The sequence below is a fragment of the Rana temporaria genome, chromosome 7 (assembly GCF_905171775.1).
Source record: "Rana temporaria chromosome 7, aRanTem1.1, whole genome shotgun sequence".
Lineage (NCBI taxonomy): Eukaryota > Metazoa > Chordata > Amphibia > Anura > Ranidae > Rana > Rana temporaria.
This window is the reverse complement of record NC_053495.1, coordinates 107,772,538-107,791,898: the sequence shown is the minus strand read 5'-3', so window position 1 is coordinate 107,791,898 and position 19,361 is coordinate 107,772,538. Positions and strand designations below refer to the sequence as shown.

Below are 19,361 nucleotides of genomic sequence, written 5' to 3'. Positions count from 1 at the left end.
CACCCCTGGACACAGTAAAGAGGTAACTTAAATACGCCGATCCCAAATCTAATCAGTGGCTCCTCCGGGGGGTAGCGCTACATGTACATTATTAAAATCCCCAAATATGTATGTCTTTGAATACTGTGAGACAAATGTACTATGCCCTGTGATTAGGCACTGCTGTTTCACAGAATTCACAGAACCTGCCTTCTTACATAGTTACATAGTTCGTCCCTGCTTACAAATGACTCCTACTTACAAACAGAGGGAGACAACAGGAAGTGAGAGGAAATCTACCTCTAGCAAGGGAAATTCACTCCTGTAAGAGTTATTATGGGAGAAAGATCTCTCTACTGATGCTTTATCACCAAGGCTGGTTTCCAGAACAACCAATAACTTAAAAAAAAAATGATCATTGGGACAGAAAGTGAGGTGAAATCTTCTGAACAGGGGCACAGACAACAAAACAAACATCAAAGGGTTGATAACTCTTTCCTATGCTATCCAAAAAGCTTAATGTTTTTTTGCCCGCTCTGCCCTTATGTTGAGCTTAGATGCTCAAAAAGCATTTGACAGACTCGGCTGGCCAAATATGTTCGACACACTTACATGCTTTGGGTTCACGGGCTCTTTTATTTCAGTTCTTCAGGCCCTATATTCCCGCCCCACCTCCCAGGTACAACTGGCGTCCTTTGTATCCCCACCCTTTTTGCATAGTAATGGCACTAGATAAGGGTGCCCCCTTTCCCCCTTACTGTTTATATTATGCCTTGAACCCCTAGCTGAAGCCATCCGTATGCACAAACACAAACATAAGTGGGGTCTCTCTGCGACAAAGAGAGTATAAATTGTCTCTTTTCACAGATGATATATTGCTTCCCACATTTTAAATATATTTTAAAAAAACCTTCTTAATATATTTTTCCCAAATATATTGACATATATTTGAAATACTACAATTCTGGCCATATTCAATATATTTCAAAAATATATTTCAATATATTTGTGAATATATTTTGGAATGCATTGTGAAATATTGTTGCAAATATATTCATAAATATATGTTAAATGTACTTCTGAATGCATTTAGTATTATATTTTTGCAGCCATAATATATTCGCAATGCATTCCAAAATGCACTTAAAGCTGATGTTTTCATAGGGTCTAACTGCACCCTTTTCTCTCCATCTGTCAGCCGCTTGGAGATACCACCTTGAAAGTTACTTTTTATTAAAGTGGTTGTAAAGAAACAAGGGTTTTTACCTTCATGTATTCTATGCATGAAGGTAAAAAAAACTTCTGTGTGCAGCAGCCCCCCTATACCCCTATACTTACATGCGCCCCCTATCGATCCGGCAATGTCCACGAGAGCCTTGTCTCTCATGGACTTGCACTGCTGATTGGCTTTCTGTAGTGGTGGGAGCTATTGGCTCCCAGTGCTGTCAAACACAGCCAGTGAGCCAATTAGGAGATGGGGCCAAGGCAGGGCTCAGTGTGTGATTGGACACACAGAGCTGTGGTTCAGGAGCACCGTAATGGGACCTGAGAAGAGAAGGATCCGAGCTGCTCTGTGCAAAAATCCTTACACAGGGCAGGTAAATAGGACATGTTTGATATTTTAAAAAAAGACAACATTTTAACATTTCGGTAACACATTGAATTTTTCGGTACCGTAAGAAAACCTACCTGTTTAGGCCTAGCGTACGACACTTGACAACGAGATGAGCTCAACTCTTCAGATGGGTGCATCATGTATATCACCTTCTGTCCCACACAGTATGAACTGTCACCTTCAGTGCTATTAGCTGCGCTCTTGTGGTTTTCAAAGTATCCATTACGCCAGGCAACTCTATGGAAATGCATAAAAAACGTTTTAAGTAACATAATGGCCGATTTTCTCACTATATTCATGCATTTAATTTGTTAGAAATTGATTACTTGTACGTTTACATGATTAGAGGGTTTCCTCCAGTCTGCTGCTGGCCCCCCCACTAGATCAAAAATATTCCAGGAGGGTTTCTCCCAAGGTAAAAGTAAGGATGTTCCACCAAACAAAAATCTTACTTGTGCATATAGTATGTAGTTACCTCAGTGTACTCACTGATACTATAATGAATGTAGTACAGTAAACTCCCAGTTACCCAACAATCCCCATTGGTATTGTTGTTTCTGGTTGCTTGAGAGCTAATAGTAACTCTCAAGCATCCACCTCCCATGGCACCCCCAAATTCACATGTGAATGAGCCTTAAAAGTGCTATTGCCAAATGCAACTGAGGGCTCATTCACAAGTGTGGTATGCAATGCTCCAATGCGCCTCTGAAAAATTATACAAGGTGATGAGGAGGCAAAATGTTAACACCAATAATTGCAGTTAAAGGCACATGATTGCAGCGCGGTAGTACGCCAATTATAGGTTTAAATCAGGTGTGAGAAGGCAAGATTGGAGGACACTGAGCCCAGTGATCTTTGACTTCTCCCATGATCTCACAGGAACATATGCAGTGCTGGTGTAATATGCAGAGTATCTCACAGGAACATATGCAGTGCTGCTGCAATATGCAGAGTATCTCACAGGAACATATGCAGTGCTGCTGCAATTTGATTTGTGAAGCAGAACTGACTCCTATATATTTCTCTCCCTATAAGAATAATCTGGAACTTTTCCCTAAAGTATCTAATGCAGAGTATCTCACAGGAACATATGTAGTGCTGGTGCAATATGCAGAGTATCTCACAGGAACATATGCAGTGCTGCTGCAATTTGATTTGTGAAGCAGGACTGACTCCTATATATTTCTCTCCCTATAAGAACAACCTGGAACCTTTCCCTAAAGTATCTAATGCAGAGTATCTCACAGGAACATATGCAGTGCTGGTGCAATATGCAGAGTATCTCACAGGAACATATGCATTGCTGGTGTAATATGCAGAGTATCTCACAGGAACATATGCAGTGCTGCTGCAATTTGATTTGTGAAGCAGAACTGAATCCTATATATTTCTCTCCCTATAATAACAATCTGGAACCTTTCCCTAAAGTATCTAATGCAAAGTAGCCGAATAGGAAAACTTGCGTCTTACGAAATACGAACGGGTCCGAATAGGAAAACTTGAGTCTTACGAAATTACGAATCTACGGAATGAGGCGAAACAGAACATTTTTGTTGTGCAGACCAAACGGAACAAAAAAAGACGAAAATTTTTGTTGTACACATGTCTAGTCATTACTAGTAAAACAATTATATAACAGTAAGACCCGCGGCTCAGCAAGTCGCTCCGACTTAGAAAAAGGTTCCTGTATGACTTCGGGGGCGGCTCGGGGTGACCTGCTTTGACTTCTATACAGAAGTCGTTTTTCAAATCGCCTCTGAAGTCATCCTCAGGACGACTTGCAGAGTCGCCCCCGAAGTCGTGCTGCTGCTGTGTGAACCGACTCTAAAGAGTCCATAAATCCATCCCATACTTTGTAGACACAATAACTTTTGTGCAAACCAATCATTATACGCTTCTTGGGATTTTTTTAACAAAAACATGTAGCAGAATAAATGAATGAAGCAATTTGTTTTGTTTTTTTAAGGATGTTTTATAACAGAAAGTAAAAAATATATTTATTTTTTCAAAATTGTCAGTCTTTTTTTGTTTAAAGCACAAAAAATCAAAACCACAGAGGTGAGCAAATACCATCAAAAGAAAGCTCTATTTGTATAAAAAAGGACATACATTATTTTTGGGTACATCGTCGCACCACGCCACAATTATCAGTTAAAACAACGCCGTGCTGTATCACAAAAAAATGGCCTGGTCAGGAAGGGGGTAAAACCTTTCGGAGATAAAGTGGTTAATGCATTATTATTTTATAGTAATTATGAAATTATTACTAAGCCTTTTATTTTAGATGCATTTTTTTTGTGGGGAAGGATAAGTGGAAAATAGTAGAGGAATAGGATTAGGATGTAAATGGATTGCTGTAGGAATATTACTACATTTTTATGTTCACTATGACATGTAGGGGCGTTTTTTTTATTTTCTGTGGAAATATATAGGATTGTTTGGTAAGGTGGAGGAATGAAACTGATGTGATATCTGTATAAATCATAGATTACAGACAATTAAGTAAGGTATTCAAAAGGTAAATGGTATGTGTATTTGTATTGGGCCTTGTATTGTTCTCCTGTTTTCTTTGAATTCATTATAATGTACTTGTTTTGTTTATTGAAAACTGGTGTTAATAAAATGTATGAATTGAAAAAAAAAAGTAATAATTATACTCTGGCTATTACCTGGCTAAGTTCTTTGAGGACTCTTGAGTGTAAGCCGTCTGGTCCTGGTAAATTGCATTTAGTTTGTCAAGAGCCGGTTCACACTGGGGCGGCACAACTTCGGGGCGACTCGGCAAGGCGTCCTGAACATGACTTCAGAGGCGACTTGCAAAATGACTTCTGTATAGAAGTCAATGCAAGTCACCCCGAGTCGTCCCCAAAGTCGTACAAGAACCTTTTTCCAAGTCGGAGCGACTTGCGTCGCTCCTATTAGAATGGTTCTATTGAAAAGAATGGGACGTGACTTGTCAGGCGGCTGAGTCACCTGACGAGTCGCCCCAGTGTGAACCGGCTCTCAAGGTTGCTTTGTTTACAAACATACCAAAGTGACTGGGAATAGTAATTTAAAGACAAATGTTATTTTCTTTCCTAATGTTACTTTTGCTTTAATGAAATGTATATGTGCTCTATTTAAAGTATAACTAAAGGCACATTTTTTTTTTTTTTTTTTAGATAGAGTGGAGAGGGATTAGACCACCTGTCATGTTTTTTTGTTTATTGCTGTCTGTGCCCCCTTTAAGGAGATTCATCCTCTCTATTTGTCTTGATTACCATTATCAGTGAAAGTAAAAGAAAATCACAAATTTTGGGTTGTACCCAAAAAAGAAATATGGGGAAAATCTTCCAATGGAGACACTAGTTCTGGTGACCTTGGGGTCCCCAAGGAATTCCCTTAATTTTCATGAAATTAATCTCACTTCCTGTTTGTCTATGAGACAGGAAATGTCCTGAATGGAACATAGATGGTAAAATAAACTGATAGGTGTTATAAGGTTCTCCTGCTCTATCGAAAAAAAAAAAAAAAAAGCCTATAGTTCTACTTAAAGAAATGTTTTCTGCATTTATAGCCCCATGTTAGTGCCAAGCTGTACATTACCCATTTGGCCCAAAATCTGGGAAATTGGCCTTACAAAAGGCCAGATAAAATAAGATTCAGCTCCCATAGACCAGTAGGTTTTTTTTATGTTTGAAGATGATTTTTTCTTTGTTCAGGAAATTTCCAGCAAACCAGACTTGGCCTTGTTTGCTCATCACTAGTCAGCAATTGTAAAGCTAGCGATGGACTACTTTATTGGTGAGCCAAATATGCACTGCATTGAAGCATCCTGTATTAAATATTTGTTCATAAAATAAACATTGTAAACAAATAGTACAAAGTCCTAAGATATGCAGAGGAGCATTTACGAAAAGTATTTTAATACAGTATTTTATTCAATAACTGTTTGAAATAAATACCAAAACTATTCATTGGGTGTAGAATAACAGGAAAAATACTCTTTAGATGTAGTTTATTTAGATAGCTGAAATTGTCTATGCTTCTTACAAAGTCACAGATATCTATTAATGTGGAAGATTGGGAAGACACAAAAGAAACCAAGGAATCAGCAACTAATCGCAACAATCATAGGAATTCCACATCAAGCGACCAGTCAGATCATCCCTTACTACGAAGGAAAAGTATGCAATGGGCCAGAAGATTAAGCAGAAAAGTTCCCAGACATTCTAGCAAAATAGCCGAGAGGATAAGTCAACAAAGGATGACTTTGTGTAGAAGATCAGAAAGGCAAGAACTAGCAGAACTTGTTAAGAACAGAATGAAGCATTTGGGTCTTCCTACAGCAGGTTACGGTAGGTAAACGTAAAAAAAATAAAAAAAAATAGTATATGTGATTATAATCATGCATTATGCCGCGTACAGACGGTCGTTTTTTGTGATGAAAAAAAATGACGTTTTTGAAAACGTCATTTAAAATGACCGTGTGTGGGGAAAACGCCGTTTTATGTCTTCTGAAAAACGACAAAAAAAAAATTCGAACATGCTCGAATTTTTTGTGTAGTTTTTCAAAACGTTGTTTTTTGTGTCAATTAAAATGATAGTGTGTGAGGAAAACGATGTTGAAAACAACGTTTTTAAACCTGCGCATGCTCAGAAGCAATTTATGAAGCGAGCTTCAATGGAACAGAGTGCCGCCGTACGTGCTGTACGTAACCACGTGTATACATATATATACATACATATATATATAATGTGTACATGTATATATATATATATATATATATATACTGTATAATGTGTATATATAATGTATGTGTGTGTATACATATATATATTATGAAGGGGGACTTGTTATTATAATTACATTAACCACGCCGTCTGTCAGTGTACTGAGCGGTGATAATTTATCACTGCTCAATAAACTGACATCTCCATGTTTCAGTGAATTTCTGGTACTGTAATCTCGTAAAGTCTCACGACATTCTAGTACTCGGTAACCGTTCTCCAGTGTTGGAAGCGTTGGTAGATGACTTCACTCCTTTAAGGGTGAAGCGATCTTCTCTGCTTCATAAACAAGTACCCAGAGGAGAAAAATCTCTTCCGTGAATGCCGGAGAACAAAGCAGTGAATAGATTTCACTGCTTCAGGAAAGGACACCTACAGTATACACGGGCAGGTTGGGAGCAGGTGGTGTGAGGGTGGGTGGTGTTTGCCTAGAGCACAAAATAGTCAAGCACTGACCCTGAGTAAAATATGCAATCAATGTTATTTTTGAGGTAGATATTAAGGCAAAAAACATTTCCTATTTTATTTTCGATATAGAAAGTAGCTCAGCGACAGGACTCAGCAGGGTAAGAAAATAGAATGGGCAGGCACACACACACACACACACACACACATGAAATTGACTCTTATATTGACACTGACAGAAATTTGCAGCAGCACAGATGATGATGATGATGACACCTCACAGACACAACATCCCCTCCTTAGTCACATTGAGGGTCTCTCTCCATGCCAGGTTGTCCCTTTAGTCCACTCCAGTCCAAACAGCTCTAACAGTCCCACTCCCAGCTTGCTTTGCTCCCATCTTGCAGACCCGCAAACAAGGCTCCAGACCCTCGGCTCGGCTCGGATTTCTTGCACCATGACCTCATGCAAGGCTCAGGCACCACCTCTGCCAGACCCGCCCTCTGCTGGCCCTGCCCAAACACACTGAAGCAGGCATTTCTGGAGCATCACAGCCATGTTTTTTACTGGCAACCTTTACCGGCTGTCACTGGCATTTACTGGCAAGAGAAATGTGCCTGTTTTTTACCGGCTGCAAAGAAAAAATACTGACGATTGGCAACACTGTAAGAATCAGTTAGAAAACTGCACTTTAATTCTATTAACTAGCTGTTTGTACATTCAATACATTTGATGTTTGTTTTGTTTTGTTTGGATTATTGAAAAATTGCCTTTATTAAGTGCATAGCACGAGCACTTATTGTTCTCTCACATATATATTATTTTCATTTTGTGATTGATGTATAGACACTTTTAGCAGCTTTCCTGTTCATATTAAACTTTGTTCTTTCCTTTTAGGTAGTATATTAGGTGGCTTCAAATATTTTTTTCACAGTCAGCGGCGTATGTTTGAGTGGACGTAGCGCATCTCATATGCGCTACGCCGACGTAACATAGAGAGGCAAGAGCAGTATTCACAAAGCACTTGCTCCCTAAGTTACGGCGGCGTAGCGTAAATGGGCCGGCGTAAGCCCGCCTAATTCAAATTTGGAAGGTAGTGGGTGTGTTGTATTATAATTAACCGTGACCCCATGTAAATGAATGGCCGAACGAACGGCGCATGCGCGCGCATGCTCAGAATCACATTGCATATACTCCCTAAGAAACGACGGCTCAATGCGTACGACGTGAACGTAACCTACGCCCAGCCACATTCACGTACGACTTACGTAAACGATGTAAAATACGACGCTGTTCCCGCGCCCATACCTTAACAAGTACGTTTGTGAATCGGCGTATCTAGCTCATTTACATATTCAACGCGTAAATCAACGGAAGCGACCCTAGCGGCCAGCGTAAATATGCACCCAAGATACGACGGCGTAAGGAGACTTACGTTGGTCGGATCAAGCAGAAATTCAGGCGTATTTGGTTTCCTTAATACAGCGCATAGATACGACGGCGCATACTACATCTTACGCGGCGTATCAACAGATACGTCGGCGTAAGTTGTCTGTGAATCCGGCCCAGTATGTTTATATGGTCCTTACTTGAACCTTTTTTTTGTAACATTTTAAAAAGTGAGGTGGTATTTTTTTTTTTTTTTTTTATTCCTATTTCACGTTGCTAGGGATTTTTGTAAGTTTTGCTCAAAGCAATACATTCAGTTCTCTGTTGCTGGGGCTTCCTTTCTTCAAAGCATGCAGCTGCATCATTTAACAGCTTCAGGACTGCCCACCATACATATACTGTGGCAGGGCGGCTCGGCTGCAAAAACCATTTAACTGTACCTGATTTTGTGCACGCTGTGTAGGGGGCGTGAGGGAGCCGCTGGAGTGCCACTCCCCCTGTGATTGGACAAAGCGGGAGCCAACCAGTGGGTCCGGAGGCCATGATGGAGACACGGTGCAGCCGCGTACCTATGTAAACAAGGTACAACGCTGATCTGTCAGTGAGGAAAAGCGGGATCTTCTGTTTCAGCTAAGCTGATACACAATCTCTGTCTTCCTTCAGTGTAACACTCCCCTCCACAGTTAGATAGAACCTCCCTAGGACACACTAAACCCCTTGACCACCCCTAGTGTTAACCCCTTCCCTACCAGTATCATTTATACATGGATCAATGCATTTTTTTTAGCATTATTCACTGTATTGGTGTCACTGGTCCAAAAAAAGTGTCACTTAGGGTCAGGTTTGTCTGCCACAATGTCGCAATCCCACTAAAAATCACTGACCACTTTTGTGAAAACCAATCAATAAACGCTTAGTAGGATTTTGTTTACCAAAAATATGTAGTAGAATACATATTTGCCTAAACTGATGAAGAAATTCTATTTTAACATTTTTATTCAAAATTGCTGTTCTTTTCTTTTTATTTCTAGCGCAAAAAATAAAAGCCGCAGAGGTGATCGAATACCACCAAGAGAAAGCTCTATTTGAGGGGATAAAAAGGACATACATTTTATTTGGGTACAGCGTCGCATGACCACGCAGTTGTCAGTTAACCACTTGACCACTGGGCACTTAAACCCCTTTCCTAACCTGACCAATTTTCAGCTTTCGGTGCTCTAACATTTTGTATTACAATTACTCAGTAATGCAACACTGTACCCACATGAAATTGTTGTCCTTTTTTTCCCCACACATAGAGCTTTCTCTTGGTGGTATTTAATCACCGGTTTTAAATTTCTGTAAAAAAAATTTTTCGTTGTTTCTGTTATAACATTTTGCAAATTAGTGATTTTTCTTCATACATTTTTGCCCAAATTTATACTGCTACATATCTTTGGTAAAAATAACCCAAACTGATGTATATTATTTGGTCTTTGTGAAAGTTATAGAGTCCACAAGCTATGGTGCCAATCTCTGAAAATTGATCACACCTGAAGTACTGACAGCCTATCTCAATTCTTGAGACCATAACATGCCAGGAAAGTACAAATACCCCCCAAATGACCCCTTTTTGGAAAGTAGACATTCCAATGTATTTAGAAAGGGGCATGGTGAGTTTTTTTAAGTTGAAATTTTTTCCCACAATTCTTTGAAAATTACGATTTTTTTTTTACAAAAGTGTCATATTATTTCTCACACACAGCATATGGATACCACAAATTACACCCCAAAACACATTCTTCTATTCCTCCCGAGTATGGCGATACCACATGTGTGAGACTTACACAGTGTGACCACATACAGAGGCCCAACATGCAGGGAGCACCTTCAGGTGTTCTGGAGCATACAATACACATCTAATTTCATACATACAGAGGGCGAGTATGGCTGTGTGTGGCTAAGCACAGCTGGGTATGGCTGAGAACGGCTGGGTATAGCTGGGAATGGCTGAGTATGGCTGGGTATGGCTGAGTATGACTGGGTACAGCTGAGTATGGCTGGGGGTGGATGGGATGGCTGAGCATGGATGGATGGATGAGTATTGCTGAGTATGGATGGCTGAGCATGGATGGGTGGATAAGTATGACAGAAGGATGGCTGAGCATGTATGGATGAGTATGGATGGATAAGTATCAATGGCGGGATGGATGAGTGTGGATGGCGGGATGGCGGTCATAGATACTCCCATGTGCACGCCCCAAGGGAGCCTGATTCTGGGAGGATGTCAATGTACGCCCTCCCAGAATTATCGAGCCCCACTGTAGCCTTCAAGTTAAAGCAGTGCAGTACCGTATTGCAAAAAAATGTCCTAGTCAGGAAGTAGGTAAAACCTTTCCGGGGCTGAGGTGGTTGAAAGAAAATAATACAGAGTGCAAGTGTGTGCCTAAACTACCTCAAATTTTGTGACTCTATCCCCATACAAAATAAAGTCAGGCATACACTGTTTAAGCGTATTATCCCCAATTAAACGTGTCTGTTGTTAGCCAATTTTACACTGTTGTGTCATTTGTAGTGTCTAAATTCTTGCAGCAAAACCCCTATCTGTGTTCTTTGTCCCCAATAAATTTGGAACTTTGTTTGTTCATTTAAACGTTCCTGTTGCTGGACAATTTTACATTCCTGTGTCATTTGTGGTTACCTAATTCTTGTAGTAAAACACCTGACTATGCTCATTGTCTTTTTACATGTTGGCCAATCCTCCTTCATAAAAAATGTCCTGCCTCTGGCCATTTTTACATTGCTGTGTCATCTTTGGTCTCATACCCTTTAATGAGATTTTGGCAAACATTGTTCAGCAACAGGATAGTTGGACTTATGCATTGCGAAGTGTGGAGGATGGATTTAGTTGATGCTGCTGGTCAGACACTTATGAATGCCTGAATTGTCACTGTATAAGATAACAGTGATATATATTGGCACAATAAATGACAGGCAAACAGAGCACACTAGATGTCATTTTATTGTTGTTTATACATGAAGCTAATTCCCTTTATTGGAGACACTGAAGTGAGGAGGAAAAGGTGTGGTTGAGGTTTGGATATGATCCCAGATATCTTGCAACTGGTCGTCTTAGACCCCCTGTAATTTAAGAGGTCCACACATGAGGGTGAGCACACAGCTATATCACCATGCGTGAAAGTGCTGGATTCTTAAAGGTGATGGTCTTTATGGAAGAAGAGTTTTTTTTCACTTTAATAATTGGAATGCTTCTCAGTTTCCATAAAACATGTGGGAACATTGTCAATGTTTTTCTTTAGCTTGGACATTTTCACAATATTTTTTTTTTAACAAGTCACTATATACTTTCACTACATTCACTGTTTTGATGTAATTGATTTTTTCATGTAATAAGATTTATTATATTTGTAAATTTATGCTGGATCACCTTCAATGCGGTTGTCTCAACACTATAATTTTGTTATATAGTCTGAGTAATGAATTTACTTTGTGCTGGTTCACACTACAGCGACATGAAAGTTGGCACGACTTTGCAAGGCAACTTGAGGCAACTTCAAGGCAACTTCAAGTCGCTTTCAGGACAGGCAACTTTGCCAGTGGCCAATCAAACCATACTAAGCTATATGGGAGGGAGGGGTTTGCCTGAGAAAACGATTTTCTCTTCCTGTAAAGTTGCTTCAGTTAAGACACTGATCCAAGTTTGGAGGCAACTTCCATTGAAATCAATGGGTACAAGTCGCCTTGAAGTAGTACAGAAACCTTTTCTGAAGTCAGAGTGACTTCAGTAGTGTGCATTAAGGCGGCTCTCATTCACTTTAATGTAATTTCACATGTCACGTGACTTGGGGCGACACAAGTTGGATCCCAAGTCGTGGTTGTGTGAACTGGCACTTACTAGTTTAGTATATTAAGACAAAAGGCATGTAAGTGAGTGCTGCACATTTTTTCTTTGTTTGTTTAGGCATTTTGTGCATTTTGTGTGAGATGTGTGAAATGCATACCATGCGAGCAAGCTCCCAATAGGGAAATCATGTTTTTTGCTGAATAGTGAAATAATTGTTTTAGTTATGTCAATCATATCGACCGATGATTTGGATCCTTGTCAATCATGATAAGTGCTACCTAATTTATATGCCAACCCACCTACCAAGGAGGTTACTCTTGTGCAGATAACAGATCCCCAGCCAGTTTCCTAAGTAAACAAGCTGGCTGGAGATACTAGGTGATATCATTGACCATATTTGGACAATGACTAGCTATGACTATATTTAGTCAATAATATCGAGGATCTCCAGCAACTTTGTTTACAAACAGAGGCCAGCTAGAGATCTGTCATTTGGTGGTGGTAGTTCTACCACTGCTAAATGACATATCCCAGTCGTTGTTTGTAAACCAACAATATCAGTTGTAAAAGAGTATATTATACTGTATCCACAACTGCACATGCACGTTTAAGACACACCCAAAGCATGTTATTTAAAGGATTTGTATGTTTTTAATGCTGCACTTTAAGTCACATTAAAAGATCATCTCCCTGCTAAACTGAATTTTTTTTTATTTTTGTTTGCATTGGTAAATGTCCCCCATGTATAGCGTGGACAATCCTTGCTTCCCCCAAAGTGAAAAGTGCAACAAATGCAAACAATAAATGTATAAAAACTGAAAATACTACTGATGGTGGTACATCTATTGAAATAGCTAGAAAAATTAGCTAATAGAAATAAGTGAAAAATAGGTGCGCATCCAAATGTAAATGCAAAAACAAAGTGCAAATTGAAGTCAGCTATTGAGTAAGCAAACTATGATATCATAAATTAATGTGATACAAAAAGGCTACAAAAATGTCCATATTAAACAGTGTCTGTGAAAAGTAAGCTACAGGCGTTTCACTGTAACCAGAAAAGACACACCAGATGTAAAATCTTCATTAGATACTTCCACTGGACAGATGACAAAACTTAGGGATATACAAAGTGGCCGCTTACCGGATCAGTTGAATCTTTATCACAGAGATCAAAAGAGCTCAGCACACAGAAATCACTCTAAAACGGCAGCTGGTCTCACTCCTCCACTGACAGTCCACAGACTGCACCAGGGATCTCCCTCCAAATCTTTAGATGAATGGGAGCACTCACAAGGCCAGCTAGGCAAGAACTAGTGAGGCAGAAAGAAAAACTCCCCAGGGACTGTCTGCAGGCCAGAATGATTGACCAGAGGGCCTGATTACAGTTTTTCTTACCTGGAGATATTGACCCTCTGCATTGTCTATCTGCCCCCTGTCCTTTAATTAAGGCCAATGCTCCTTCGCCACCCATACTATTTCCTGCCACAAGAACCATAAGCATTTCTCTATACTGTATATCATCAATTAGCCAAGAAAACAATAAGCAGCCTTCAGGAAGGACACCATAACAGCTACTACTAGAGTGTGGAAAGCTATGCTTCAAAGATCTAAGGGAATACCCTCCAAACTGCTCCATCATCTCCCAATAACAGCACTGGTCTCCTGATTCAAAACCTCTTCTAAACAATGGACTAAAAATGACCTAAAATCCATTGGAGACTTATACACAGGATCCTCTTTAGCCTCATACCCACAACTCTACTCAAAATTTCAGATAAATCACAGATTTTGCTTTATAGACAGCACTGTCCTGGTTCCAACGCTCACACTGCACCATACTACATGACCTGATCCTTTTTTTCAACCTTCCACATCCAAACACCAAAGGAATTACGTACATCTACAATCTTCTACAAACCCTGCTTCTCCATGCCATAAACTTTGGGAGCAATGAACCAACCACACTTATCCTGTTCAACAATGGCACAAGGCCCTTTCTGCAATCCTCAAGGCCTCCCACTGCATTTCTCCTTTGGAAACTACTGGTTCTTAACACATACAAAGATAGCCCATGTGTACCCCATATTCTTCTTGAAATGTTGGAGGCAATGTGGTTACCAGGGCTCAACCTACCACATATGGTGGAGCTGCCTTAAAATTGCTAACTTTGTGGAATGATGTTGCCGCCTTTATTAATTCTATTACAAATATCTCCCTCTCTCCTGTTGGGCATGGGTTACCATCTCTAGCCTAAGCTGCACACCATTATTACATATATATCCATAGCAATTCACTTAGCTATTGACAGAAAATGGAAGTCTATACACCCCCCACTTTACAAGAAGCTGTTATTTTAAACGCAAATTGCCAACTTGAATACTGCCTATGCCAAAGCCCACCTACAATTACCCACATTTCTCAGCAATTGGTAAGCCTGGTTATGGGACCCTAGAAGCCCCTCAAACCTTATCTGAAAAAACTATCATTATAGACAAATTATATTCTCCCATGACTTATCAGGGGTTGTGGTATATGCCCATGGAACTGCCTGCTCATATCATGAAAAACATCTCATGTATGGGCTCTACACCACTTTTCTGTGTATATTAAATCTACAATTAGAAAAAAACACTTCCTGGACTGACGTACCAATCGCAACTTATTGCATCATCTCCCAGGATTGTTATGCTGTTCCCTTTTTGCTTGTCTTTTTCTCTCTAAAACTGTTTTGGAGTATGATGTCCACTAACTCACATTGTATATGCTTTGTTATCTCTGTACCTATGGTAAATAGTAATTTCAATAAAAACTAAGTTAAAAAAATAAACACATAAATAATTGGTGCATGTCCTTCCTAGATTTCTATACCTTTTTGACAGTCGTTTATCCATTAGCCATTACAATGGCCAAAACTTAAAGTGATATTAAAGTATTTTTTTTGTTGTTTAAATACAGCAAACATGGTAAACGTACCTGCTCTGTGCAGTAGGTTTGCACAGAGCAGCCCAGATCCTCCTCTTCTTGTGTCCCTCGCTGGCGCTCCTGGCCCCTCCTTCCTGTCAAACCGAGCTGCTGCTCTGTGTGTCCATTCAGACACGGAGCCGTGACTCGGTTCCGCCCCTCACTCTACTCATTGGCTCACTGACTTTGACAGCTGAGGCTCTCGTGCAACATCGCTGGATCGAGATGGGGTAAGTATTAGGGGTGCTGAGGGAGGCCCCTGCACACAGAAGCTTTTTTTTTTTATCTTAATGCACAGAATGCATTAAAATAAAATGAATCTTCTGCATTTAGAACCACTTTATTAACAAGATTTGACTCCCATAGGCTTCAATGGGATTTAATGTGAATTTTGAACAGAATTTGTTGAGCCTTTGGACAGAATTACTCATCAATAAGGGGGTCTAGAGCAGCCTGTTATGCATTCTAGCACTAAATGTATTTTTAATTATAGTATATAGAAAAGATGGGTTTGTTTCTTGAATATGCAGATAGAGTGTGCGATTGTGTGCACTTGATCTTCACAAAGTGCATATAAACCTGTTTAGGAGAACATCTGCTCTATTTTATAATACATTGAAATTAGGATTTTTACAGTGAAACACTGGCTATGTTTTGCTTCTGGAAATTTGTAAAACTTACTGTTGCTAGATATACTGTTGCTGTCTGGTCTATGTTAATGAACCCAAAGACAATGTTCCAAGAAAATGTCAACTTCCATTATAATCACTGTCTAAGGTTCCCATAGACAAAGAAAGTTTTAATCCTGTAGTGGTGATTTTCAAGCTTTAAAGCTTACCTTAACCCAAAAACAAAAATCTAATACATTTCAGCTTAATAGTCCTTAGATATTGTGACTGTATTGGTTTGGTTTGTTAAAGATTTTTTATTTTTTTTCAGATAGTGATTCACATTTCCTGTTCTATGGTGACATTAATCACTGATGCTATGATCAGGGATTTATTTGGTGCATAAAGTAAACTGCAACTCTGTGTTTTGTTTTTATTTGTTTTTGCTTCCCAAAATAAATCTTTGAAGTCCAATAACTGTTTTGGATTTGAAGAAATTGTACTTAAAATAATTTAAAGGAATGTAGCCACTGCATTTAACCACTTAGGCCTTGTACACACGGACGGACTGTCCGATGAAAAAGGTCCACCGGACCGTTTTCAGCGGACAGTCGTCTGGCCCGATTTCTGTTTGATGTGTGTACCCACCATCAAACAGAAATCCGCGCGTACACAATACATGGTGACGTGGCCTCGCCGTCGCCGCGCCGATTACGCAGCGACGTGCGCGGCCCTGGAAGGTAAATACTTCCACGCATGCGTCAAATCACTATGACGCATGCGAGGGATGGCGGTCGATTGGACATGTCCGATGAGTCTGTACAGACGACCGAACATGTCCGACGGACAGGTTTCCAGCGGACAGGTTTCTTAGCATGCTAAGAAATTTTTGTCCGCTGGAAAACGGTCGGCTGGACAAATGTCCGCCGGAAAACGGTCCGATAGGCCGTACACACGACCGAACTTGTTTGCTGAAACTGGTTCGCGGGCAAGTATCAGCGGACAGATCCGGTCGTGTGTACGGGGCCTTAAAGACTGTGTCACGCAGATATTCGTCAGCAGAATGACATGGCTGGGCAAAGTGACGTATATTTATTTGAATAGAGATATGGCTTAAGGGACCCCAAAGACCCAAAAGACCAAACGCAAAAGCTAAAGAAAAGGGGGGCAGTAGGATTATAGCGGTACAGGATAGGAAGATAAACTCAAGAGAGCAATTATAATAAAATATATACATTTATTAACATAACAACAAAAAGATATAAAAGACATCAAGACAACATAAACAATAAATCACAATACTAACAACGTGACCAGCCGTGTAGATCACCGATATTATATAATTATTTATGTCACTTTGAATTTCACGCTACGCGGGCACATGTGAGCTTTGTGACCGTGCCTGGACTCGATTTCCACCGGTGTCCGGCGATCAGGTCACAGAGCTGCAGAACAGGGAGAGGCCAGTGTAAACAAGGCATCTCCCAGTTCTGTCTAGTGACACAGCACTGATCGTTTCCTCCCTCTCATCGGGAGCAGTGATCAGTGATGTGTCACAGTAAGCCACGCCTCTAGTCTTTACAAACTCTTTAAGGACTTGTGTGCTGCATAATATTACATTGTGTTTAGGTTTAGATGTACTTTATTGTGTTTGTGACTAGACTAAATCATATAAAAAGTTGTTGAGACAAGTTTCACTTTTTTTTATTTATTTTTATTGCAAATCCAATTAGCTGATAGATCAAAAACATAACAAAGCATTCATAACTTATTTTTTTTATTCTGTACAGTGTTTATAAAAAAATCTAACTCTATTGGTACCTTAAAGGGTGTCCAAGATACCCAAAAAGAAAATTGTAACATATTCCAACTTACCAGTCCCTGAATGTGGTGGCTTTTTTATTTTTGTTTTAATTTTTAGTTAAAAAAAATCATTCTTCTTTCATTTTTTAGCTTTTTTCTTAATTTTTTAGATACTTTATGTCCCTTTATGATCAAACTTATTTTCTAATGTGTCTACAGAGGGAGGCATGGTTGCCACACAGGCTGGACTTCAAAAATATTGGACATTGTTTATCTTCATTACATGATGGCTTGATGGAATTAGTAGTTTACACAATAAAGATATGGATGTTTGTGCTTCCATTGCATATCACAGGAGTAAACAAAGACACTACAATTCTGACAAAACCAGCAAGTATTTTCTGTACTTACTGAAAATTGTTTTAGTCCGAAGAAGAAAAAGCAAAAAAAAAAAGCAGACACAGTTTTTGACAAGCCCTTTATTTAAAAAAAGAATGTCCCCTGATATAGATTCATCATTAATCATGATGACCGTCGCCACAGTCAACCCGAAAAAAACACAAGAGATCCACACCCAACGCTGTTCCCATCTTTTAAAAGATCCGCTGCCTCCTGTCCTTTTACAGCTCCACTGCCTCCTGTTGTTTAATCTTTAGTCAGAAAGAAGCTGTATCCCTTATACCAGATTGTCCTGTGCGTGTTTTGCACGCCATAGGCTTTAAAAAAAAAAAAAATTGCTAGGCGCTTACTCTCCCCAGGCTTATCTGGCCATATTCAGTGACCACTTTGATGTAATATCTTTATTCGCTTTGAAGATTACGACTATAAATGGGCATTTTTTGAGACACGATCCCACTCAACTTTCTTGTTTTTATCACAATCTTTTAGAGTGTTTTGCATATGCTATCTCCACAAAATATTTTTTTTATTTGTGTTCCATGTCCTATGCTTGAACTCGGAGGAAAGAGAACATTGCATATGCTCCTGTCTAATGCTATGTGTGCAGGCACTATCCTGTCAAAATGGTTGTGACCATCTTTTTAAGTAAAGAGGTCCACAAAGTCTGGTAAGCACAATCTACTACCTGTGCACTTTGGGTGTCGTAACTTAGTTATGGTGAAGGAATAAGATTGCATCTTTGGAGAAATCATCTATTGCAGCAAGAATTTGTTTGTTGGTGGCTTTTCATAGTGGATTTGAAGCACTTCATTGTTTTTCATTTGACACAAGTTAGGACTATTTATGATCATTGATATAGCAATTGATTGCTAATTGGACAATATTTGATCACTATTACTAATATTATCATTCACATATATCACTGTATTCAATCCTTTATTTGTAATAATAAATTTGTATGCCATTGGGAACTAATATCACATATAGATTTATGTTTATAGCGCCCCCTACCACTTGCACAATATACACACTTTTCATGAGATATATGATGTCTAAATTTAATATGGGAGAACGTAGTGCACCCCTATTTTTCTATTAATTATACACATTTAGTAGCAACAACAACATATAAATGTCACTCTATTTTATTTATATGTTTATTGTGCATATATGTATTTATGTGTTTACATTGATGTGTGCATGTATTTATGTATGTATAATTTATGTGTATGTATACACAACAATGTCTTTGCACACTTTTTATACATAGGGCCAAATCCTCAAAAGAGATACGACGGAGTAATTGCTGTTACTCCGTCGTATCCCTGGTCCTAACTATGGAACTGATCCACATAATCAGTTTCCCATAGTTAGGACGAAGATCCGACATGTGTAATTGAATTACACTGTCGGATCTTAGGATGCAGTACCGCATCCGCCGCTGGGGGCATTTTGCGTCGAAATGCCGCCTCGGGTATGCAAATTAGGACTTACGGAGATCCACAAAGCTTTTCAGCTTCGTTTTTTCTCCATAAGTTATATTTTGCAAACGCAAAATTAGGGCTGCTTTTACAAGGTGTAAACTGTT

The 19,361-nt window shown here is 39.4% G+C and overlaps 1 protein-coding gene across 1 annotated transcript in view; it reads left to right on the top strand.

The window, feature by feature from the left end:
• The window catches only part of KCNT2 (potassium sodium-activated channel subfamily T member 2), a 1,265,156-nt gene that overhangs the window by 1,098,954 nt on the left and 146,841 nt on the right, over positions 1-19,361 (top strand). The window contains exon 26 of the mRNA XM_040359820.1: positions 5,631-5,931. Coding sequence (XP_040215754.1) covers positions 5,631-5,931 — 301 coding nt within the window. The remainder of the gene's footprint in view (positions 1-5,630; positions 5,932-19,361) is intronic.